Source organism: Felis catus, chromosome B4, assembly GCF_018350175.1.
Source record: "Felis catus isolate Fca126 chromosome B4, F.catus_Fca126_mat1.0, whole genome shotgun sequence".
Lineage (NCBI taxonomy): Eukaryota > Metazoa > Chordata > Mammalia > Carnivora > Felidae > Felis > Felis catus.
Genome location: NC_058374.1, coordinates 43064667 through 43085976, shown reverse-complemented (window position 1 = coordinate 43085976; position 21310 = coordinate 43064667). Strand labels below are relative to the sequence as shown.

The 21310-nt window shown below is 43.4% G+C and overlaps 1 protein-coding gene and 1 pseudogene across 1 annotated transcript; both read left to right on the top strand.

The window, feature by feature from the left end:
* Positions 1–1596: 1596 nt before the first annotated feature.
* Positions 1597–7810, top strand: NANOGNB (NANOG neighbor homeobox). The gene is made up of 4 exons (XM_019835817.1): positions 1597–1657; positions 6250–6566; positions 6677–6756; positions 7804–7810. The coding sequence occupies exons 1-4, from the start codon at positions 1597–1599 to the stop codon at positions 7808–7810; spliced, it is 465 nt and encodes a 154-aa protein (XP_019691376.1).
* A 502-nt stretch (positions 7811–8312) lies between these two features.
* On the top strand, positions 8313–8923 carry LOC101096993 (annotated as a pseudogene).
* Positions 8924–21310: the final 12387 nt, after the last annotated feature.

Below are 21310 nucleotides of genomic sequence, written 5' to 3'. Positions count from 1 at the left end.
CCCTGCACATTTCTTTTTCTAACTAAAGTGGTTAAGTTTCTATATATGAAAGCCGGTGTTTGGGAAGCAAAAGGGCAAAAGGTAGCCTACGATACCAGAAACGGAAGATGCCGAGAGCAGGAATGATCCAGGGCACTTGGCAATGGCAGGTACCACCAAGTTACACACACCGCATCAGTATCACCCAAGCACCAGAGACCTGTAAAGATCTATCGCTTTCAACCATAAAAGCAAGAGTTTATTGAATTCTGAGCATTGGTCCTGTTTTTAGCACTCTTGGACCTCACAACAATCGTATGGGGCCGATTTTCAGCCAAGGAGACTAAACACAGAGAGGGATAGTAAATTGCCCACAGTCACAAGATCATTAATTGCAAAAACTAAAGCAAAATAAGGTCTGGGTTTGAACAGTGCCCTCCAGGATGGATACAGGGTTGTTTGGAAACTGGGAGGCCTGGGGGAATGGGAAACGCAAATGTTGAAATAGGTGTCAGAGGCTGTTGGGAGAAAAATAATAAAAGTTTAGTTTGCTAAATTATAATGGCGCCCAAAATCTTCAAGGAGATATTTACTGTCTCTTGTGAATTATCAGAAGATAACATTTTACGTTTGCTTGAGAGATCACAACGTGGGAAAACAATGCTTTCAGATATATTGAAATTAGGAGTCATTGCAACCAATCCCGTACTAGTGGTCACTCAAATTTTAGTCATTAAAAAAAATTCTCTGTATTTTATTTATTGGTTTCTTTTCTTTTCTTTTCTTTTCTTTTCTTTTCTTTTCTTTTTTTTTTTTTTTTTTGGTTTATTTTTAGCAAGCATGCTACTTGGACATATTTTTATTCTCTAATAATTCTTTTTTATTTTCTGTATTTTGAACAAAAACAGAGCAATGAGGTTCAAGTTGTGAACTCCGTAAGTTTAATGATTTTTTTTTTTTCAAATTAAAAACATGCTGGGGCGCCTGGGTGGCGCAGTCGGTTAAGCGTCCGACTTCAGCCAGGTCACAATCTCATGGTCCGTGAGTTCGAGCCCCGCGTCAGGCTCTGGGCTGATGGCTAGGAGCCTGGAGCCTGTTTCCGATTCTGTGTCTCCCTCTCTCTCTGCCCCTCCCCCATTCATGCTCTGTCTCTCTCTGTCCCAAAAATAAATAAAAAACGTTGAAAAAAAAATTTTTTTTAAATAAATAAATAAAAACATGCTGGGGGCACCTGGGTGGCTCAGCTGGCTAAGCGTCCAACTTTGGCTCAGGTCAAGATCTCATCGCTCGTGAGTTGGAGCCCCGCATTGGGCTCTGTGCTGATGGCTCAGAGCCTGGAGCCTGCTTCCGATTCTGTGTCTCCCTCCCTCTCTGCCCCTCCCCACCTCATGCTCTATGTCTCTCTCTCAAGAATAAATAAACGTTAAAAAAAAATTTTTTTTAGAAACATTCTGAAAAATAGCAAATGCAGTCATTTATTTATAAGAGCTTTTGAGTGTGTTCCTACAACAATACACTTTTTATCTCTTTCAGGACTTCTCTTAGATAAAATTGTCTGGGGCTGAGAATTGTTTTATCTCTAAACATCAAGCAGAGCATCTAGGAGACAAAACAATCATGAGCCTACATCAGCGAGGGCTGGAAGCTGGTGACAACTTCACAAAATCGACAAGTTGGAGTAAGTACAAATTAAGTAGAAATCAAATAATAAGCAAATCATTCCCTATCATTTATTCCATTCTTAATCATTCTTGTGCCTATAAGCAAATCATAGAAAGTCATTACTGGGGCGCCAGGATGGCTCAGTCGGTTAAGCGTCAGACTCTTGATTTCAGTTCAGGTGGTGATCTCGCAGTTCGTGGGTTTGAGCCCTGTACCGGGCTGTGCACTGACAGTGCGGAGCCTGCTTGGGATTCTCTCTTCCTCCCTCTCTCTGTCCCTCCTCTGTTTGTGCTCCCTCTCTCTCTTTCTCTCAAAATAAATAAACAAACAAACAAACAAACAAAAAACCTTCAGCATTCTCCCATTGATGAGCATTAGTTTAAAAAAAATTACATGGGGCGCCTGGGTGGCTCAGTCAGTTGAGCGTCCGACTTCAGCTCAGGTCACGATCTCGCGGTCCGTGAGTTCGAGCCCCATGTCGGGCTCTGGGCTGATGGCTCAGAGCCCGGAGCCTGCTTCCGATTCTGTGTCTCCCTCTCTCTCTCTGCCCCTCCCCCATTCATGCTCTGTCTCTCTCTGTCTCAAAAATAAATAAATGTTAAAAAAGAACAAATTTAAAAAAAATGAAAATAAAATAAAATAAAATAAATTACATTACTGGGGCACCCAGCTGGCTCAGTCAGTGGAGAATGCGACTCTTGATCTTGGGATTGTGAGTGTGAGCCCTACTTTGGATGGAAAGATTACTCAAAAATTTTTAAATCATTAAAAAAAATAACATTACCTATAATAAACAATCCTTTTACCATAAGGATGCTACAATAAACATCTTTTTACATACAATTTTATGCTAAGGAGCAAGTATTTCTTGAATTTGCTGGATCAAAGTCTGTACATTTTACACCTTGTCAGGTACTTCCAAATTCCTTTCAAAAAGATTTTTACTGGTTTGGACTCTCACCAACAGGGTATAAGAGATGTCATTTGAATATATGTTTTTCTTACATAGTTTTAGGAAGAACTTAAATCCAACCAAAGTAAAAGGGATGAGCCTATGACTAATGATTGATTTAGGTTTTTAACTATTACCGTATAAAAAAGGAGGCTAGGGGCACCTGGGTGGCTCAGTTAGTTGAGCGTCCAACTTTGGTTTAGGTCATGATCTTGTGGTTTGTGAGTTCGAGCTCCACATCAGGCTCACTGCCGGGAGCCTGCTTTGGATTGTCTGTCTCCCTCTTTCCCTGTCCCTCCCCTACTTGTGCTCTCTCTTTCTCTCTCTCTCTCTCTCAAAAATAAATAAAACATTAAAAAACATGTAATGCTTGAAATATACAAAAACATATTTGATATATACTTAATTTATAAGGAAATTAATGACATGAACACGAAAGGACCAACCAACAAAAAACAATATATTTTATAAAACTGTATATTAATATATACTATGTATTAAATAATAGAGTAATATAACATTTACCAATATAAGTATAGCATTACCCCTACATTTCATCTACTCATATGTATGTCTCCTCTATCCTGTGCTGTTTTTCCAACCATCTCCCTGAATTATATTATTGCCCTAGTTTTATAGTTTTTATCACATATTTATGCACCCTTCAATAATATTATGTGTTTTTTGAGCTTTAAAAAAATATTGGGGCGCCTGGGTGGCACAGTCGGTTAAGCGTCCGACTTCAGCCAGGTCACGATCTCGCGGTCCGTGAGTTCGAGCCCCGCGTCGGGCTCTGGGCTGATGGCTCGGAGCCTGGAGCCTGTTTCCGATTCTGTGTCTCCCTCTCTCTCTGCCCCTCCCCCGTTCATGCTCTGTCTCTCTCTGTCCCAAAAATAAATAAACGTTGAAAAAAATAATAATAAAAAATAAAAAAATTAAAAAACATTAATTACTATGTACTTTTGAGACTTGTTGTTTTACTCAAAATTATGTTTCTAAAATTAACTGGTTGAATGTAGCTTTAATTCATTAACTTCATTCTGACAACGGACACTGGATTATTTCCACTTCTGTTTTTTAAGTCAATGCTATTACATTATTTTTTTTAATTTTTTTTTTTTTTACATTTATTCATTTTTGAGACACAGAGACAGAGCACAAGCGGGGGAGGGGCAGAGAGAGAGGGAGACACAGAATCCGAAGCAGACTCCAGGCTCTGAGCTGTCAGCACAGAGCCTGACACGGGGCTTGAACGCCCCAACTGTGAGATCATGACCTGAGCCGAAGTTAGACAGTCAACTGACTGAGCCACTCAGGTGCCCTGAGAATGTATACTTTTCTAAAAATGTGTTAAATTGTTTCCTAAGCAACTCGGATTTATACGCTTTCACCCAAAATATACAAATGTTCCTTTAAAAAAAAGCTTTCGGGAGCACCTGGTGGCTCAGTTGGTTAAGCACCGACTTTGGTTCAGGTCATGATCTTGTGGGTTTGTGAGTTCAAGCCCTCCCTCGGGCTCTGTGCTGACAGCTCAGAGCCTGGAACCTGCTTCCGATTCTGTGTCTCCCTTTCTCTCTGCCCCTCCCCTGCTCGTACTCTCTCTCTCTCTCAAAAATGAATAAACATTAAAAAAAAATTTTTTTTAAGTTTTGTCAATCCACCACTAACACTTGGTGTTATTAGATTTCTTCATTTCTGCCTCCCATGTGGGTACAAAATGACATTTCATTCTTATCTTCATCCTGATTATTATTGAGGTTAAAATTCTTTCTAAAATAGTGGCCATTTAGAGCTATTCTGGCTATTCTGACTCTTGCCCCCACTCTACTTTTTTTTTTTCTGTTGGATTGCTTTTCTTTTACTTATTAATTAATGGGAATTCTTAGTATATTGTAGATACCAATAATTTGTCAGTTATCTGTTACAAAAAATTTCCCTAGATTTATGGCTTTTCATGTTATTTCTGAGATCTTTGGTGAATAGCAGTTTCTTATAAATTTTTTTTAATGTTTATTTATTTTGAGGGAGGGAAAGATAGAGGGCGAGCAGGGGAGGGGCAGAGAGAGGGCGATACAGAATCCGAAGAAGGCTGGAGGCTCTGAGCCGTCAGCACAGAGCCCGATATGGGACTCGAACTCACGAACCGCGAGATCATGACCTGAGCCAAAGTTGGATGCTAAACTGACTGAGCCACCCAGGGGCCCCAGCAGTTACAATTTTTAATATAAATTTTATCAATCTTTTCTAGCAGTATTTATTAAATAGCTTATTGCTGACCTATAGTTCTCCTCTATCATATATCAACTTTTGATTATATCCATGGGTCTGTTTCTAGACTCCCTTTCAGTTCCAGGAGTTAATTGGTCCATCTGTACAATAATACTTTACTGTCTTAATTACTATTGCTTTCTATTATGTTTCTAATTATGTTCTTTTTCTTATGTGTCTTTGTTATTTTTTTTAAGTTTACCTATTTATCTGAGAGAGAGAGTGAGAAAGAGAATGCGTAAGGGAGGGAGGGGCAGAGAGAGAGTAGAGAGAGAGAACCCCAAGCAAGCTCCATCCTACCAGTGCAGAGCCCAATGCAGGGCTCAAACTCACGAACCATGAGATCATGACCTGAGTCAAAATCAATAGTCGAACACTTAACCTACTATGCCACCCAGGCACCCCCAGAAAATGCAATTCTTGATCACAGGGTCGGGAGTTCAAGCCCCACATTGAGTGTAGAGCTTACTTAAAACAATCATAATCATTATCATTATCAATAATAACAATCTTAGGGGGGCACCTGCGTGGCTCAGTCGGTTAAGCGTCCAGCTTCGGCTCAGGTCATGACCTCATGGTTCGTGAGTTTGAGCCCCGCACCTGGCTCTCTGCTGACAGCTCAGAGCCTGGAGCCTGCTTCAAATTCTGTGTCTCCTCCCCCTCTCTCTGCCCCTCCCCTGCTTGTGCTCTGTCTCACTCTCTCTCTGTCAAGAATAAATAAACATTAAAAATGTTTTTAAAAATAATAACAATAACAATCCTAGGAAAACCAAAACATAATGAACGAATTTCTAAAGACTGTATATTTTACCAAAACTCTCATAAGAGGAAATAAAAAACCTGAATAGTCCTTTAAATAAGGTCATTCATAACTTATTTATATCAAGATAACTTATTTTTTAACATAACAAAGGGATTGTTAATTTCAATACCTAGCCGCTTTCCGTACTCTGTCTATATTTAAATCCAAAAGGAAATTATTTAAAAAATTTTTAATGTTTATTCATTTTTGAAAGAGAGAGCATGAGTGGGGGAGGGACAGAGAGAGACACACACACAGAATCCGAAGCAGGCTCCAGGCTCTGAGCTGCCAGCACAGAGCCCGATGCAGGGCTCGAACTCATGGACCCTGAGATCATGATATGAGCCAAAGTCCGACACTTAACCAACTGAGCCACCCAGGCACTGCCGAAAGTAAATCATTTTTAAAATGATATTTTTATGAAAATCTTCACTGATTTTCATAACTTGACTTTTTCTTTTCTCTCTTTTTTCCAACAATGTACAACACTCATATTTTATGAAAATCAAATATATAGTCTCACACTGAAGAATGTTGACTATGATCTAAAAGTCAAATTTAGCTGCTGTTTGATTTTATTTCACAGATTTTGCTATACAGAAAGAACCAGATGTGCTTTGTGATCAAAACCCAGAACAATCAAATAGGAACCATAGTGATGATGAACGAAAGGGAAAGAAAAAATGGAATGAAAGAGAAGGGGAAGAAAAAAAGGAGGAACTAGAAGAGAAACTGGAAGAAGAACAAGAAATGGAAGAAGAAAATGAAGAACAACATCCCCAGGAAAGATTAGTCAGTAAGCCCCTCATGGACACTCTCTGGGCAACATTTAAGTTAAACAAATGCCCCACAATGGGAGATAGCCGATCACTTGCATTTGAATTTAATATGACAGTAAAACAGGTATGACAACATATTTCTTCGTTGACAGAGTCACCTGTGGAGTATTTTTACCCAGACAGGCCAATACCTTATTCCTTGATTCATCACCTCCCCACCTTATTTTTTTGCAGATAAAGCAGTGGTTTCATAAAAGGAGGAAGAAATACAATAAAGTGATGTACAAGAGGAAACATAAGAAGAGACCTAAGAGGTAAGAATGTGTTATATGTAGACTACTTGGTTGTAAGGAAGTAAAAAAAAGGAATTTATTGACTTTTAGAGACAGATTGTGTTTCCATAGTTATTGGATTTCCCATAAACTTTTCATGTTCCACCATTTCCCACTTGGTTCCGACTACAGGGTTGAATATTGGATGTCGTGAGAGGTCAGATTGCCGCCAGATATGGCCCAAGGACATGATCATAGTAAACTAGAACTTCCAGATTATAAATAATGGAAGATAAAAGGGACACCATTAGAAACGGTCCAGAACAAGGGCTAAGGGATCCATTGGGCCGCAATGAAACTTGGAGATACATGGGTGGCTTTGCAAACAATGTTTCCTTTGCTGGTGCATTATTACGAGGATTCAAATAGGGATTTGCTGCATTTGTGGTAGCTGTAGGGGCTGAATATGACCTGGAGTCCCAGAATAAAGATAACAAGCATTACTGAAGATAATACCTGGAAGCATCTTAAAGGCTTCTTATAAAAATAAGATTTCTTCAATGTAGCCTACTCATTTGTGTGTTTTCCATTAAAGAATACTAATAAGATTTAATAAAGTAAGAATACATGTAAAAAAAAAAAAAAAAAAGGCGGAGGAGGGGAGAGTGCCTGGGTGGCTTAGTTGGTTAAGCATCTAATTCTTGGTTTCAGCTCAGGTCAGGATCTCAGGTTTCCTGAGATCCTGCCCTGAGTTGGGCTCCATGCTAACAACACGGAGCCTGCTTGGGATTTCTCTCCCCTCCTCTTCCCTCCTCTTCCCATCTCTGCCCCTCCCCTGCTCGTGCTCTCTAGTTCTCTCTCTCAACATAAAGAAACTTAAAAAAAAAAATTTTTTTTTTCACGTTCCAGCCAGTGACACAGAGAATCATTGATTGTCCTTGTCCTCTTTGTTATTCTGCTCAACACACAAAAACGCATATGCATACACTGCATTTGCAATGGAGTCATATTATCAAATATACAACTATGGCCATTAAACGTTTATTGATCGCACTATAGAATTAATAATTTTGTCTTTTTGTTCCTTAGATGCTGAATATTTAGGACACTTGCCTTTTCTGTGTTACCTATTGGCAGAACGTCATGAGAGGAAAAACTTAAGAACAACATCAACATTTTTCAAAGTATTAGACTAGCTTGTATATAGAATTTTTATGTATTATTTATGTAGATGTATGTAGACAATTTTTAATGTATTACCTCACTTGATCATCACCCTACACCATAAATGAGCAATCTGAATGGCTGGGAAATAATGTGATTTTATCGAGGCGCCTGGGTGGCTCAGTCAGTTGAATGTCTGACTTCCGGCTCAGATCATCATGTCGCGGTCCATGAGTTCAAGCCCCGCGTCGGGCTCTGTGCTGACAGCTCAGAGCCTGGATCCTGCTTCAGATTCTGTGCCTCCCTCTCTCTGCCCCTCTCCCACTCCCGGTCTGTCTCTCTCTCTCTCAAAAATAAACATTAAAAAAAAATTAATGTGATTTTATCAACAAGTACCAGTTTCTCTTTTTCTTCAGCCCACCTCTGAAGTTGCTATGGGCCACTGCTCCGCCCAGTGTTACTGATATTGTAAGAACAAGTCGTGTTTAAAGTCCCCTTTCTGCAGAGGCGCCCGATGCTAAAATCCAAATCTTTGACCGGAAGTGGAAGAAGACAAAAGTGGATGAGTTCCCACTGTAAGGCCGCATGGGGTCAGATGAATACGAGAAGCTCTCCTCTGCAGCCCTGGAGGCTGCCCTTATTTGTGCCAACAGGTACATGGTGAAAAGCCAACACATCCACGTTTGGCTCCGCTCTTCTCCATCATCCCCGTCAACACGATGTTTCCTGCGTTGGGGCTGACAAACTCCAGACGGGTATGTTGGGCGCTTTTGGGCAGCCCCAGGGCATGGTGGCCAGGGTCCACACTGGCCAAGTCATCGTGTCCATCTGTACCAAGTTGCAGAACAAGAAGCATGTGATTGAGGTCCTAGGAAGGGCCAAGTTCAAGTCTCCAGGCCGCCAGAAGATCCACATTTCCAAGAAGTGGGGCTTTCCTAAGTTTAATGTGGATGAATTTGAAGACATGGGGGCTGAAAAGTAGCTCATCCCAGATGGCTGTGGGGTCACACGCATCCCTAATCGTGGCTCCCTGAACAAATGGTGAGCTCGGCACTCGTGAGAACCCCAACAACACTACCCCCTCCTTATTCATGCCCATCAATAAATCCTACTTCCCATAAGAAAAAAAAAAAGAGTGGGGGGGGGCCTGGGTGGCTCAGTCAGTTAAGTGTCGGACTCTTGATTTTGCCTCAGGTCCTGATCTCACAGGTTCATGAGTTCAAGCCCTGCATCGGGCTCTGTGCTTGACAGTACAGAGCCTACCTGGGATTCTCTCTCCCTCTCTCTCTGCCCTTCCCCCGCACTCTCTCTCTCTCTCCCTCTCAAAATAAATAAACTTAAAAAAAACACATTTTTTTAAAGAAAAAAGTACCAGTCCCTAAACATCTAACCCTCAATTTGTGCCTGCCTCTCTCAGCTACACATGCTGCATTTTTGGTTATAACCTGGGAAATATTCGAGGCTGTATCAACTTGTGTTTTATATGTGGTGTTTATATACTCCTAATGCTCTCTATTGAAATACTGATGTGGGAGTATTTCAAATTTCTTATACCTTCTTCTCCACCTCCATAACTTTACCTGTTCACCTCTTTGAAAAACAATTTTTTAAAGAATTTTATTACTTTTTTTTATGTTTATTTATTTTTGAGAGAGAGAGTGCGAGCAGGGTTGGCACAGAGAGAGACACAGAATCCAAAGGAGGCTCCAGGCTCTGAGCTGTCAGCACAGAGCCTGATGGGGGGCTTGAACTCACAAACCCATGAGATTGTGACCTGAGCCGAAGTTGAACGCTTAACCAACTGAGCCACCTAGGCGACCCTTTAAGGATTTGATTTTTATTTTTAAGTAATGTCTACACCCACTGTGGGACTCGGACCTACAACCCTAAGATCAAGAGTCGCATGCTCCACTGACGGACCGAGCCAGGTGCCCCCACCTCTTTGAAATTTTTAAATGTGAAATTAGTCAGAGAAAGACAAAAATCCTATGACTTCACTCATATGAGGACTTTAAGAGACAAAACAGATGAACATAAGGGAAGGGAAACAAAAATAATATAAAAACAGGGAGGGGGACAAAACAGAAGAGACTCTTAAATATGGAGAACAAACTGAGGGTTACTGGAGGGGTTGTGGGAGGGGGGGATGGGCTCAATGGGTAAGGGGCACTAAGGAATCTACTCCTGAAATCATGGTTGCACTATATGCTAACTAACTTAGATGTAAATTAAAAAAAATATTTTTTTTTCAATATATGAAGTTTATTGTCAAATTGGTTTCCATACAACACCCAGTGCTCATCCCAAAAGGTGCCCTCCTCGATACCCATCACCCACCCTCCCCTCCCTCCCACCCCCCTCCCCCCAAAAATAAATTAAAAAAGTTTTTTTCCCATTAGAGTAAGACAAAACATGACTTTCTGGTTATCACCATTGATGGCTCAGGGGTGTGATAGAGTTATAGGTGAGGTCAGGGTTTCTTTTGACATAATTATAACTCAGAATAGTAGCTTAGTAGTTTATGTTAAAAGCTGTACCAAGGTTACGTCTACTAGATGGAGATCATCCCGGGAGCCCCGCTCTGGGCACCGGCCCTAACTGGGAACAGTGCTCAGAAAACAGCTTCCGTTTCTACTACTGCGGCCTTGATCAGCAACCTCTTTATTTCCACAGAGACACCGAAGGCCATGGGCCCTGCCGTTCAGCGGTGGCTCTGGGTGCTCCCCTTCAAGCTGGGGAGGGCTATGCCCTGGCCCCCACCCCTCTTGCAGGGTGGGCTACAGCCCCGCCCCTCGTCCTGCCCCCCCACCCTGACCTCCCCAGGCCCTGATCTCGTGGCGCCAGAGTTGCTGTTGGCTGGACCCCGGAATCCTGAGTGCCTGAGTGAGAACTCCTCCCAGGCTAGGAAAACTGTCATCACGGAGCCACGCTCCCATGTCCCAGGCCAGGGTGTCTGCCCCGTCCTTGTCCTCTTTGCCCATTGTGCCTGAGGCTGTGCTGCCACGCCTCCCGCTTTGCGGTCAGTGCTGGGACCCTGGGCTAGCGATGCCCTCAGAAGCCTAGCTTCACCCGTCCGCTGAATATAACACCCCTCCCAGCCCTTCCCCTGCCTCTGGCTCCTTTAAGAGGGCTGAGCGCTCCTTCCGTTCCCTGGCCTGTCTTCTACCCAGGGACAGGGCCTGGGCCTGCTGCCTACCCCTCCGTGCTAAGGAACTCTGCCTAAGGGCTCTGCTTGGCAGCTGTCTGCACCCTCCGACCTGGTCCAGGCCTGCCCTGGGTTGCCAACCCAGGCTGGCCTCAGACCTAGGCAGGTGAGTGTGTGTGTGTGTGTGTGTGTGTGTGTGAGAGAGAGAGAGACAGACAGACAGACAGACAGAGAGACAGAAGCACAGAGTGTGGGAGGTGTGCTCAGCACAAAGAAGGTGGTGGGGTGGCAGTGGGGTGGGGAGGGGACAGGGAGTGGGCTAGCTCAGGGACTGAAGACTGGGAAACATACAACCAGGTCCCCTGCAGGTAGGCCCTCAGTGTAAGGGGTTGGGTGGGAGCGGGAACCTTTGCTGCTCCCTGCCCTGGGGCCTTTTCTGGGGGAGATAATTGGGGCCTGCTCGTTAGTCCCCCCATAGAAATAATTTATTGAAGTGAGATTCACCTAAAATAAGCCATTTAAAAGTAAATAGGGGTGTCTGGCCAGCTCAGTCGGTAGAGAACGTGGCTCTTGATATCGAGCCCCTTATTGTGTGTAGAGATTACTTACAAATAAAGTTAAAAAGGGGCGCCTGGGTGGCTCAGTCGGTTGAGTGTCTGACTTCAGCCCAGGTCATGATCTCGCAGTTCGTGAGTTCGAGCCCCGCATTGGGCTCTGTGCTGACAGCTCGGAGCCTGGAGCCTGCTTCGGATTCTGTCTCTGTCTCTCTGCCCCTCCCCTACTCGCTCTGTGTCTCTGTCTCTCTCGGAAATAAACATTTAAAAAAATTAAGAATAAGTAAATAAGTAAGATTTTAAGCATAAATAAAAGTTTGGCGCCTGGGTGTCTCAGTCGGTTGAGCGTCTCACTCTTGATTTCACCTCAGGTCATGATCCCGGGGTCACAGGATTGAGCCCCTCAACAGGCTCCACGTTGAATGTGGAGCCTGCCTGGGACTCTCAATCTCTCTCTAAGATAAAAATGAATGATTGAATGAATGAATGAAAATAAAAGTGAATAGTTCACCTCTACTTAGTTCCGGAATATTTCCGCTACCCCTAAATGATACCAGGTTCCCATCAGGCAACATTCTCCCATCCTAGCCCCTGCAACCCAGTCTTTCTGTCTGCTTGGATTTACCGATTCTGGACATTTTACATAAATGTGTGACTCTTCGTGTCTGGCTTCTTTTACTCAGCATAAAAGAAAAAGCTAGATCAAGGTTATAAATATATGATGGCTCTATCCGTTGTTGTTGTTGTTTTTTAATCTGATCTTCCCTCCTTTTATTGACTCACCCCCTTCAACTCAGATTTCACCAGTCAAAACACTCATTCTTTCCTCTCAGGCTAAGAACATGTTCAAGTCTCTCTGATCCTGAAAGCAATGGTTACCACATCCTAGGTTAAAGTTGAGTGCGGGGCGCCTGGGTAGCTCAGTCGGTTAAGCCTCAGACTCTTGAATTGAGCTCGGATCATTCATGATCTTGAGGTTTGTGAGATTGAGCCCCGCATCGGGCTTCTCCCTGACGGTGCGGAGCCTGCCTGGGATTCTCTCCCGCTCTCTTTCTCTTAAAATAAATAAATAAAGTTAAAAAAATTAAAAATAAAGTTGATTGCAAAAATCAAATGGGATACTGTTCACGAAAGTACCTTGCACCCTGCCGTGCACTCTATTGAAGAAGTCATTATAATTTAGCCGCACTAAATGAGAGCTCCAAATATATTCCAGGTATGAATTAGGGCCTTCGAAAGAAATACTTGAAGGTCATGGGGACAAAAAAAAAAGCAAAAACCTCCCTTGCCTTCCACCCTGTTGGTTGTGATCTCATGAATTTCCCCAGTGAAATCTGAAATTGGCCCCCACTCACACATTGAGGGCAATGAAAGACGGAAGAAAGGGGTCCACCACTCCAGATTACTAGGTGTCAGACTTAATAAGCAAGGGAACTTATTTATGAGCCTTGCTTCGGGCAGCCACAAGATGAACAGATCTCTGAAACTGCCTGTCAGAGTCTTAAAAGTTTCTATAGAGCCCTTAAGTGGGTTCAGTCACGTATACCTCCAGATGGTCTCAACAAAACTTCGTTCCCTTAAGGCTCTGTCCCTGCAAATGGCTCCCACTGTGGGAACGGTAAACAGAACACACATTCCAAGGACGTGGGTGGGGATCAGGAGCCTCCAATTGCCCAGGGCCGGGTCACAGGTCAACCAGAGATCACATCCTCCTGCACGATTTCCTGCCACACTCCACCCCTTCTGGGACAGTCTCTTATAATCTTACAAGCCTCCCTCTAGTGAAGTGTGCCCGGAGCAGTCGGCCAAGGCTTTCATTAGCATACGGATGGCTCATTTGGTGACTATCTGGCTGCATTGGAGGCAGACACCGTAGCAGCAATACAGGCACCGGTAAGAAAAAAACACAGATTAAGATAATAATTCCCAAAATGAGTAACAATGTCTTTTTTCTACCAAAAGCCCGTGATTTATTAATCCCCTAGGCTGGGGGTTAAATCGTCCAGGGTGTTCACTTGTATTCTCACGTGATTTAATACAGATGATACAGTAGCAGATTCATCAGGTAGGAGCACAAAACGTCGTCTTTGGATGATGGCACAGGTGCTCCCTTGCAAGCCAGTAATGATGTCCGAGGCCATCCTAGTGGGGGGGACGGCTTTTCTCTCCAGAGACATTTCAGTATTCAGTAAATACAAGCTTCGCCAGCTATCACTTAAGGCTTGTTGGGTAAATAGAGCAAAGGCTTCTATGGGTGCTATGTTTTTCTCCAGGCCAACCCAGAGGGACAAAGATGGCAGGCAGATACTTGTGCCAGAAAACAGAACATGCCCACCTGGCCTTGGGGAGAATTGATAGCCTTAGGAACTTGACCTCCTTGTTCACACTGTGCATGTTGCCCGGGGGGAGTGGGGGGCGGAGGAGGGGGACAGCACCATTAAGTGTGAGAGATGGATTAAAGGTGAACTGTGCCAGACAAGGACCACTACCTTCTCCCCTCTCAACGGTGCATGTTGCATTCCAGGTAGAGTGCATTTCAACTGGTGCAACTTGAAGCAACACAACAGGATGCCAGTGAGACTGAGTAGTTCCCCCTTACTTGGGGGTGGAAAGTAACTCACCCACCCTGATGGGACATCCCATTGCAAATTCTAGGAGAGAACTCCTTTTTCAGGCACGGTGGGGGCTTGGTGTTCTCAGAAACATAGCATACAGATCCAGAGTAAGAACTGGGGTCATGGCTGTTTTCCACAATTTTAAGTTTATTTATTTATTTTGAGAGAGCCAGAGAGTGCAAGTTGCAGGGGGTGGGGGAGGGTGCAAGAGAGAGGGAGAGACAGAATCCCAAGCAGACCCTGCGCTGTCATTGCAGAGCCCGACACGGGGCTCGATCCCACAAACCAGGAGATCGTGACCTGAGCCGAAATCAAGAGTCAGATGCTTAAACGGCTGGGTCATCCAGCGCCCCTCCCATGATTTTTATACATTTACAACACTGAGTGTCTCAGCAGGCGTCCCCAGTCTGGCATATGGAACAATAGTCCCTACTGGTTGATCATTCAAAAGTATTAGAGCCCGGGGCAGTACCTGCGTTCACCCAGCCAAAGTGGTTTTACTTGTTAATAATTTCATCTGTTGCTTTAATATTCCATTTTCCCTCTCTACCAGTCCTGCTGTTTGCAGATTATAGGGGGGATGAAAGCTCCATTCAATGCCACGTTCTTTTGCCCAGTCTTGGATATCACGACCTTTGAAATGCCACCTCCCAAACACTGTCGATTCGGTGGGAGTACTGGGTACTCGGCTTCTCTAATTTCCTCATGGTGGCACCCTGGTTTGCACAGGGACAGGGAAAAGCTTGGGTTCAACCAGCTGCCATGTCCACACAAAGGCATATTTAGAACCCTCATTCGGAAGGAGGTGGCCAATATAATCTACTCGCCACTCACTCACTGGTTGGGAACCATGCGTGGTAGGTGGACCCAAACTCCTTTGGCAATTGCCTTGGGCGTTGTTTGGAATACACAGAGCATGCTGTTACTGGATTAACCAAATCACTGTAGTTCCAGAGCAATCCAGCATCTCTGGCTCCGTGCCACCCGACTCCAGCACTGCAGTACCCACTCTTTCTCTGCACCCAATTTCGTATCTACTGAAGGGTCAGTTCCTGGGGCTTAGACCAGAGCTAGGACATGAGCTTCCTGATTGTCAGTCCCTTACAGCTGGGAAGACAGTGAAGACTGCTTCAGGCTCTTGTAGGGGAACCCAAATGTCTTTCCACTTACTATTTTTTTTAATGTTTATTTTTGAGAGAGGGAGAGAGAGAGAGACAGAGAGACAGAGAGAGACAGTGCAAGTGGGGGAGAGGCAGAAAAAGAGGGAGACACAGAATCCGAAGCAGGCTCTAGGCCCCAAACTGTCAGCCCAGAGCCCAATGCGGGGCTCGATCTCACGAACCGCGAGATCATGACCTGAGCTGAAGTTGGATGCTCAAGCAACTGAGCCCCCCAGGAACCCCCACACTTACTTTTTTTTCATTAAAAAAAATTTTTTTTTTTAAGTAATCTTTACACCCAACGTGGGGCTCCAACTCACAACCCCAAGGTTAAGAGTCTGGTGCTCCACCAGCTGAATCAGCCGGGTGCTTCTCTATCCATATATTCTGACTTTACAAGGGCTTCTTCCTGAATATCCACCTCTCGGCTTCTCATTGTCCAAGCCATAAGGTAAATCCCTTTAGAACAGTCCAACTGTCCGCACAAAGCGTTAACGGCCAGGGTTTTTGAGTGATCATCAGCCCAACTGTTCTAAGTTCAACTCACTGGACGCTTCAGTTCATTCCTGTTCCATCCAGATGGTGTCGCTGTTGGGCTGAATAGCAACTTCAGTCCCCAAAGGCAGATTGCCCCACTAGATCCCTCTGTAAACAAACGCAGGGCAGGAATTCTTCCCCTCCGGGCCTCTCTGTCTACAGGCCACAGGGCCACCCCAAGAATAGGGGTGGGGGCATCTGGAGGATTTACATATTTTATGAGGCCTACCTACTTGCACTGTAATTTCTAGACAGAGTTGGCTGGGGACAAGGTGTTCTGCTGCAAACAAGCATGCTTCTTAATCAAAGTGTGCGTTGAAGCCACGGCAAATATCAGGGGCACCTGGGTGGCCCAGTTGGTTAAGCCAACTTCAGGTCAGGTCATGATCCCGCAGTCCATGAGTTTGAGCCCCGCATCGGGCTCTGTGCTGACGGCTCAGAGCCTGGAGCCTGTTTCCGATTCTGTGTCTCCCTCTCTCTCTGCCCCTCCCCCGTTCATGCTCTATCTCTCTCCCCAAAATAAATAAACGTTGAAAAAAAAAATTTAAAAAGAAAATAAAATAAATAAACATTTATTTATTTTTTTTTTTTAAAAAGCCATGGGAAATATCATACTTAATGGTAAAACATTAAAAGCTTTCGCTTTGACATTGAGAATAATTCATAGCTGCTCAGTATTCCCACTTCTTTTAATATTGTATCGGAAATCCTAGCAAGTAGAAGAATGACTACACGCAAAATTACAAGATATAAGAATTTGAAAAAGTAAGAAATATATGATTACTTGCATGATAATTAGGTACATAAAATTTTTTAATCTACAGATGAATTATTAGAATTTAAAAATGAGAAAGGTTGCTAGATCAAAAATCGATACATAAAATCTATCATGGTTTTTATTTTATTTTGGGGGCGGGGGAAGATCGGGCATGCAAGTGGGGGAAGGGCAGAGAGAGGGAAAGACAGAATCAGAAGCAGGCTCCACGCTGTCAGCTCACAGCCCGATGCGGGCCTGGAACTCATGAACCATGAGATCACGACCTGAGCCAAAATCAAGAGTTGGACCATCACCAACTGAGCCACCCAGGTACCCCCAAATTCTATCATATTTCAACTTACAAGAGAAGAAAATAAAATTTAATAAAAGCATGTGATGTACGATAGCATCAAAAAATATCAAGGACCTAGTAATGGATGTAACAAAAGTTACGTAATGTGTCTACAGAGAAAACTATATTTTAATTAAAAAATTTAAGGGCGTGGCACCTGGGTGGCTCAGTTGGTTAATGTACAACTTCAGCTCAGGTCATGATCTCACAGGTTGTGAGTTCAAGCCCCGCATCAGGCTCTGTGCTGACAGCTCAGAACCTGGAGTTTGCTTTGGATTCTGTCTCCCCCTTCTCTGCCCCTCCCCCGCTCATGCTCTGTCTCTGTCTCTGTCTCTGTCTCTCTCTCTCTCAATAATAAATAAAAAATGTTAAAAAATTAAAAAAATAATAAAAAATAAAAAAATAAAATAAAATAAAATAAAATAAAAAATTTAAGGGCTCCTGGGTGGCTCAGTCGGTTAAGCATCCGACTCTCAGTTTCGGCTCGGGTCATGATCTCATGGCTTTGTGGGTTCGAGCCCTGCATAGGGCTCTGTGTTGGCAATGTGGAGCCTGCTTGGAATTCTCTCTCTCTCCCTCTCTCTCTGCCCCTTCCCTACTCATGCTGTCTGAGTCTCTCTCTCAAAATAAATAAATAAATTAATTAATTAATTAATTAATACTTAAAAAAAATGTTTAAGATGAGAGATAAATCCTTGTCGTATTACAAATTCAATATTTTAAATGTGTAAATATCCTCCAAATTTATTTTCTTTTTTTAAGCTTATTTATTTTGAGAGAGACAGAGTGAGAGCAGGGGCAGGGCAGAGAGAGAATCCCAAGCAGGCTCCCCCCTGTCAGTGCAGAGCCTGATGCGGGGCTCAAACTCACGAACCACGAGATCATAACCTGAGCCAAGATCAAGAGTCAGATGCTTAGCCCACTGAGCCACCCAGGCGCTGCTATATCCTCCAAATTTCTATGCCTTCACTGTGATTCCAAACAAATTCTTAAAATATGTTTTTAAAAATTTGACTGACTCCCTCTTTATGTGATGGGCTTTGACTCAATAATATGAGCCAAAAATAGTATGAGCCTAGACACTTGTTTAAAACGCAAATAAAATATGTGAACTTATTCTATTAGATATCAGTATTTATTATAGTTATACCAGTTAAGACGGTATAGCCCTGCCCACATGTAGGCAAGTAGACAAGTGAAATTGAGTAAACTACATATATACGGAGACTCGATAAAGGCAGCACTGAAGAAAAATGGGAAACTAATCTCATTAGCTGGTACTAGGACTTTTGTCTCTCCCTCTAATCATCCATATGAAAAATAATAATATTAGACTTCTACCTCACACCATACACAAACATCAATTGCAAGCAATTGATGGGAAAAGCACAACTATACAACTTTTCAAAGGCAATAGAGTTGAATGAAGTTGGATCCTTACCTAACACCATATATAGACCTAAAACCATAATCTCCTAGAAGAAAACATACGGCAAAGGTTTCACGACACTGGAATTGGCCATGATTTCTTGGCTATGACACCAAGTCACAGACAACAACAATAAAATTTAAATAAATTGTGGGCTTTAATTTAAAACCCTAAAATTGTAGGGGCGCCTGGGTGGCTCAGTCGGTTAAGCGTCCGACTTCAGCTCAGGTCACGATCTCACGGTCCGTGAGTTCGAGCCCCGCGTCGGGCTCTGGGCTGATGGCTCAGAGCCTGGAGCCTGCTTCCAATTCTGTGTCTCCCTCTCTCTCTGACCCTCCCTCATTCATGCTCTGTCTCTCTCTGTCTCAAAAATAAATAAAAACGTTAAAAAAATTTTTTTAATAAAAAAATAAAATAAAATTCTAAAATTGTAAAAAATGTATGTGCACCAGAAGACAATATGAACAGAGTAAAAAGGCTGCCCACAGATTGGGAGAAAATATCCGTAAATCACAACTGATGATACAGGATTAATATCCAGAATATATAGGGAACTCTTAAAACTCAATAACAAAAAAACAAACAACTCAGGGCACATGGGTCACTCCGTGGGTTGAGCACCTGACTTCAAGTTTAAGCCCTGCATCTGGCTGGCGGCTGTCAGTGCAGAGCCTGATTCAGATCCTCTGTCCCCCTCTCTGCCCCTCCGCCACTCGGGCGCGCGCGCGGGCGCGCGCGCGGGCGCGCGCACACACACACACTCTCTCACAAATAATAAATAAATACAAAAAAACAAAAACAAAAACAAAATCCGAACAATTCAAAAACAGACAAAGTAGGGGTGCCTGGCTGGCTCAATCAGAAAAGCGTGAGACTCTTGATCTCAGGGTTGTGAGTTGGAGCCCCCTGTTAGGTATAGGGATTACTTAAAAATAAAATCTTTAAGGGGCGCCTGGGTGGCGCAGTCGGTTAAGCATCCGAGTTCAGCCAGGTCACGATCTCGCGGTCCATGAGTTTGATCCCGCGTCGGGCTCTGGGCTGATGGCTCAGAGCCTGGAGCCTGTTTCGGATTCTGTGTCTCCCTCTCTCTCTGCCCCTCCCCCGTTCATGCTCTGTCTCTCTCTGTCCCAAAAATAAATAAACGTTGAAAAAAAAAATTAAAAAAAAAAATAATAAAATCTTTAAAAAAAAAAATTGACATGGGAATGCAAGCTGGTGCAGCCACTCTGGAAAACAGTATGGACGTTCCTTAAAAAACTAAAAATAGAACTACCCTATGACCCAGCAATTACACTACTAGGCATTTATCCAAGGGATACAGGGGTGCTGTTTTGAAGGGACACATGCACCCCAATGTTTATAGCAGCACTATCAACAATAGCCAAAGTATGGAAAGAGCCCAAATGTCCATTGAAGGATGAATGGATAAAGAAGATGTGGTAAGTATATACAATGGAGTATTACTTGGCAATCAAAAAGAATGAAATCTTGCCATTTGCAACTATGTGGATGAAACTGGAGGGTATTATGCTAAGCAAAATTAGAGAAAGACAAAAATCCTATGACTTCACTCATATGAGGACTTGAAGAGACAAAACAGATGAACATAAGGGAAGGGAAACAAAAATAATATAAAAACAGGGAGGGGGACAAAACAGAAGAGACTCTTAAATATGGAGAACAAACTGAGGGTTACTGGAGGGGTTGTGGGAGGGGGGATGGGCTAAATGGGTCAGGGGCATTAAGGAATCTACTCCTGAAATCATTGATATGCTAACTTGAATATAAATTTTAAACAATAATAAAATTAATTTAAAAAATAAATAAATTCGCACACACACACACGACAAAGGATTAACACCGTGTTTCACTTATACTTCAACTGAAAACATTTATTTAAATAAAAAAACGGGGTTGTTGGGGCACCTGGGTGGCACAGACAGCTAGGTGTCCAACTCCGGCTCAGGTCATGACCTCACAGTTCATGGGTTCGAGGCCCATGTCAGGCTCTGTGTTGACAGCTTGGAGTCTGGAGCCTGTTTCTGATTCTGTGTCTCCCTCTCTCTCTGCCCCTCCCCCGCTCATGCTCGCTCGCTCTCTCTCTCTCTCTCTCTCAAAAATAAATAAACATGAAAAAAAATGGGATTGTAAGGGGGGGATGCTGGGGAGAAAAGGGGCAAAAGACTTGAATAGACATTTCTCCAAAAAAATGATATACAAATGGCCAATAAGCAAAGATGCTCAATATCACTAATCATTGGGGAAATGTATCAAAATGACAGTGAGATATCACCTCATACCCATTAGAATAGCTATCTATCAAAAACGAAAAACAAAAAACAAGCGTTGGCAAGCATGTAGAGAAATTGGAACCCTTGTGCATTGTTGGTAGGAATATAAAATGGCACTGCCTCTACGAAAAACAGTTCAACAGCTCCTCGAAATATTAAAAATAGAATTCCTGGGGCGCCTGGGTGGCTCAGTCGGTTAAGCGTCCGACTTCAGCTCAGGTCACAATCTCACGGTCCATGAGTTCGAGCCCCGCGTTGGGCTCTGGGCTGATGGCTCAGAGCCTGGAGCCTGCTTCCGATTCTGCGTCTCCCTCTCTCTCTGACCCTCCCCCATTCATGCTCTGTCTCTCTCTGTCTCAAAAATAAATAAAACGTTAAAAAAAATTTTTTTTAAATATAGAATTCCTGGGGCGCCTGGGTGGTTCAGTCGGTTAAGTGTCCGACTTCGGCTCAAGTCATGATCTCACAGTTCGTGGGTTCGAGCCCCGTGTCAGGCTCTGTGCTGACAGCTCAGAGCCTGGAGCCTGCTTCGGATTCTGTGTCTCCCTCTCTCTCTCTGCCCTTCCTCTGCTCATGCTCTGTCTCTGTCTCA

Bases quoted from the DNA above. Each gene is read 5' to 3' on its own strand.
- NANOGNB (XM_019835817.1), top strand. From the start codon at position 1,597: ATGAGCCTACATCAGCGAGGGCTGGAAGCTGGTGACAACTTCACAAAA. The intron at 1,658-6,249 runs GTAAGTACAAAT...TTTATTTCACAG, and splicing joins CACAAAATCGACAAGTTGGA to ATTTTGCTATACAGAAAGAA. The intron at 6,567-6,676 runs GTATGACAACAT...ATTTTTTTGCAG, and splicing joins TTAATATGACAGTAAAACAG to ATAAAGCAGTGGTTTCATAA.